General features: G+C 41.5%; 1 protein-coding gene across 1 annotated transcript; it reads right to left on the bottom strand.

Annotated features, from left to right (window-relative positions):
- Positions 1-1,017: 1,017 nt before the first annotated feature.
- LOC103740909 (C-type lectin domain family 2 member D11-like) lies at positions 1,018-3,337 on the bottom strand (the record flags this gene model as incomplete). The annotated part of the gene is made up of 3 exons (XM_008841588.2): positions 1,018-1,510; positions 2,498-2,604; positions 3,156-3,337. Coding segments are annotated over 3 exons (434 nt in total), but the record flags the coding sequence as incomplete, so codon positions are not given.
- Positions 3,338-4,387: the final 1,050 nt, after the last annotated feature.

Genomic DNA, 4,387 nt, shown 5'->3' with positions numbered 1-4,387 from the left:
ATAAAGACTAACTTTATAATGCTTGACATGTGTAAAGGCATCCACTCAATTCACAGTGCCACAAAAGGAAAAGAAGAGAGGAGGAGAGAGAGGAGAAGAATGCAGTGCAAATATGTCAACAAATAAGAAAGGAGGAAAGAAGGAAACTAGTAGAAGAGATGCATTTTAATTTGCTATTTCGTCCTTTTTGGGGACTCATCAGTACAGTTTAGTTCATTCTATAATTACTATAAATATTTTACTTCTAACATCATATAACAAGTAATCTATTTTTCTACTGTATTATTTTTGTGTGTGTGTTTGTCTGCATGTATGTAAGTGTACCCATGTCATGCGATGCCTGCAGAGGTCAGAAGAGGGTGTCAGATCCCCTGGAACTGGAGTTTACGATGGTTGTTAGCCATCAGGCAGGTGCTGGGAATTGAACCCAGGTCCCTTGCAAGGGCAGCCAGTGCTCTTAACCACTGAGCCATCGTCCAGCCCCAAAAGTAAGGTTTAAAAAAAATAAATAAATAAGAAGTGGGCCAGAGAGATGGCTCAGCAGTTAAGCGCATGCATTTCTCCTGCAGGGGGTCCAAGTTTGATCCCAACCACCCATGCTGTGTGACTCAAATGTCTGTAACTCCAGGGCCAGGAAGATCATTCACAGGGCACCCTCACATGTGTGCATACACTCACACCAAAAGACACACACATGCACGCACGCACGCACGCACGCATAGTTAAAAGCATTTTAAGAGTTTAAGTAATTAGCTATCATCTGCTATGAAATAAATCCAATATAATGGTGAAATTAAAATGTCATTTGTCTTTATTATATTTACTAAAGACACTGTAATTGAAAACATGGACACTGAGAACTAAAGTGTTTTTTGACAATGTTCCTAATGTTTTAAAGTGTAAAGTAAATCTTAGCTTAACACTTTCAAATTCTCCTTTAGGTTGGTAATTGAACTTTGTAAAAAATTGTAGACATGACCTTGACGTTTTTGAAGACTATGGACCAATTATCATATTTCTTATGATTATTAAAAATCACTTCCATGACTTTCTTTGCTGCTCTCTTTATGATCCCATGTATTCACAGCAAAGATTGACTATGTGCAAAAATTCAATGTCCCAGAAGTGGAGTTCACTTACACCGATATGATTAAACTTTAGCTTTAAAATACAAGAACCAGCTCATCTGAAAACCCCTATGTAATTTAGAATCATTTCTATGTCCCATGTACATAATCCTCTAAGCTAGTTTTCATCTTTGCTGTTAATACATGTATGATGCTTTTGATAACAATTTGATAACTTGAATAACAGTTTGATAATGACAACTGCAGATAGCAAATTAAAATGCACCTCTGCTACACTCTAAGAATAAGTAGAAGGTATTTGGCACTGGAGAATGTAGCTGTTGGGCTTGCTACAAATCCACTTCCTATCTGCATAGACCCTGGCACTGCTAATTCCATTGTCATTCAGGTAGGCGTGTTCTCCCACTCCTCGGATGGAAACCCTAAAACAAAAACAAAAAGAATAAATCTGCATAGGCTGCATATACATTAACTCCCACACTGGAATCTCTATTGTTCCTACTACATATTTTTAATATGAATGAAAGAAAAAAGTCCATCACGAATTATTTACACTATTTTTGAACTTGGTTTCTTTTACATTCTCAAGTTCTTTGAAAATCACACCTTTGCTGTTCATCCACTCCAGACCCTGTCAAGCACTGACAAGGTATGTAACTGCTGCTTGCTGCCATGTACAAATGAACTACTGCTATGGTGACCTCACTGAGGGTGATTTTTAGTCTTATCTGAAACAGTTCCATACGTTATCAAGGCGAAGAAAGGCAAAACCTTCCTAGTAAATTGCTTTTTAGCTTAGCGTCAGTGATGGAAGTGATTGGATCTCTATATTTTATTTTTACAATGAAATGCCTACATTCACAGTTCAAGAACTATTTCTGGGTTCTTTCTGATGACCAGACATTAGGAGAGGTCCCCACTGCTCCCTGGAGTCTCTGTTTTTGTGAACAGATCAGCAGTGCAGAGTGGACTTAAGAATCTGATCCCTGCAGTTCTGCAGTGGCTTTCAGAGCCCTCTGCGCATGTGCGGTTCTGTCTGCATTCCACTCAGGATTTATCAGCAAGGAAAAGTTTTGAGTCACTGAAGGAGAGGTCAAGAGCTACCCCAGATGTTATCTTGCTAAAGATTTGAAGAGAAATTGCAGTAAGTAAAAGTCTTCCCAAATCACAGCTAATAAGAGGAAGAGCACAAAAAGGATTTAGATTTGTGGGGATGTGGAGTTTGCTGGGGATTGGCTCATGTGTGTCAGCACACTCTACCTCTGAGCTACATCTCAAGTCCAAAGGTTTGTGTATCCTCCTTCCTAGTACAGTAAGCTTCACAGGATACTGCCTTTTGCCTCTCAGAACTACAACTCATACATATAATGACACAAGAACACAGCAGAAGGAAAAGTCCCGAAACATACGTGTTGTTGTATTCAGTGTTGTCTGTCCACTTCCAAGGCTGTCCTGATGATTCTCTGTACAGGCCGATCCAGTGATCAGAAGGGCCTTTATATCTCCTCAGGAAATCCTGTCAGAAAACACAGAAAGCAAATGCATGTGTCTCTGTTTCAGATGACCTTAAGTCTGGCTACCCCACAGCCTCCTGTTGGGATGGCAGCAGGTGTCACTGAGGAGCACAGACTCTGGAGCCAGGCAAGTCCTCAATTACCAGTGGAGCCATTTGATGTCTCTAATAAAGTACTTTATTTTAACGACATTACATTCCACTGTGACTGGGAAAGTCCCTGATTATGCCCATCCTTCCACATTATTACTCTATTACCCACCTGCAGTGTGCAAAACATGCCAACAAACATGAAAACTTACATCGTTACCACATCTTCGAATGGGAACAGTTTGTCTAATCTTGCAGGCTGCCTGTGAGCATTACATGAGAGAATCCGTCTGCCTCAGGGCTCCAGGCAGAAGTGACGCCATCAACAAATTGCACACATTAATATGCACCCCATGTCCCTGGTTCTGCTAGGGCTGGGATCCTTCCTCCTGCTTCAGCTTTCAGCTCCTCCCCTTAGGGCACTAAATATTCAGTAGAAAAAGGGTTCCACCAACATTTCTTACCAGTTCTTCCAAGCTTTCAAACTGAGTGAGTTCAGCTCCCAATGCCCTGCAGGAGTTCTGGCAATGTGTCCAATTTCTTGTGTCTTCAGAAAAATAATAGCATTTATTTCCATATCCAATCCACTTTCTTGGGCAGGTAGAATAGTAGGTATGGTTCATGATGGCCTGTTCTGGTTTTCTCACTAGAATGTAAACAATACAATGAATTATATAGACATTTCCATGTCTCCTTTTTTTCTGCCTGCCATCCTGAGCTCAGCTATGAACTAGGCACTTGAAGTGTAGTTTTCCTAACTCATCACTCAGAGTCCCCTTCTCAACATGATGGTCCTTCATCCTGGACCTTCCAGCCAGGGCCTGTGTCCCATTCTCTCTGAGGTGCTCACTCATAATATTGGCTTTGAAGAAATGTGTGTTATAACATCATTGCTTTTTGTGCTTTGGGTCACTGTTTAGTAAAATAAGGGATACTAGAACACAAGCACTGCAGGGTCTCCTATCATGACAGTCTATCTCAGAACTGAAACAGCACCGGTGACTACTGGGCAGGTAGTGTATTCAGTGTGGAAAAGTTGCACTAAGGGATGATTCACATACCAGGGGAGGATGAAGAAGATGGTACAAGATTTTTATCCCACTTATCTGAACAGTGTGCAACTAAAGACCTTTAAATTAACCATTTCACGAATTTTCCATTTAAAATTTTCAGTCCACAACTGAACATCACCGAAACCTTGGGTAATAAGAGAGCGCTTGACTCACATATTTCTTCTCTGCCCTCACTCCCCCAGCTGCAACAACCTCCGTGAGATTCCTTGGCTCACCTTGTTCTCTGTCTTGAATAGTTTCCAAGGTTGACACGTGGCTCCTGCATCTCCTTCAAGGGGATGCTGAAACTTCATCTTCCCAAGGAGGCTGACCTGTCTCCCTGTGCATCCTGAAACCTGCTCTACTCCTTCACTTGTTTATAGTGCCTGTGTCTTCCTGCTCTACTGTAAGTTCCCAGGAAGAGGAGTTTGAGATGTATTTTATCTCAAGACTTACCACAGTGCCCAACACATAAGGCCCTCAGAGACCTGCTGTGAGCCATCATAGAGGTTCAGCAGGTCTGTGGTTTCCTGGTGAAGTTCCTCAGCCCTTTTAATTTGATTCTATTTCATTAAATACATACTGGTTTCTTTCTCCTGCAGGCCACCTGGGGAGGTGAGCTCTGTCTGTAACATACACACCGG

Source organism: Nannospalax galili, unplaced genomic scaffold, assembly GCF_000622305.1.
Source record: "Nannospalax galili isolate Female #2095 unplaced genomic scaffold, S.galili_v1.0 scaffold22760, whole genome shotgun sequence".
NCBI lineage: Eukaryota > Metazoa > Chordata > Mammalia > Rodentia > Spalacidae > Nannospalax > Nannospalax galili.
The sequence above is the reverse complement of the archived record's forward strand: the minus strand, read 5'-3'. Positions and strand labels throughout refer to the sequence as shown.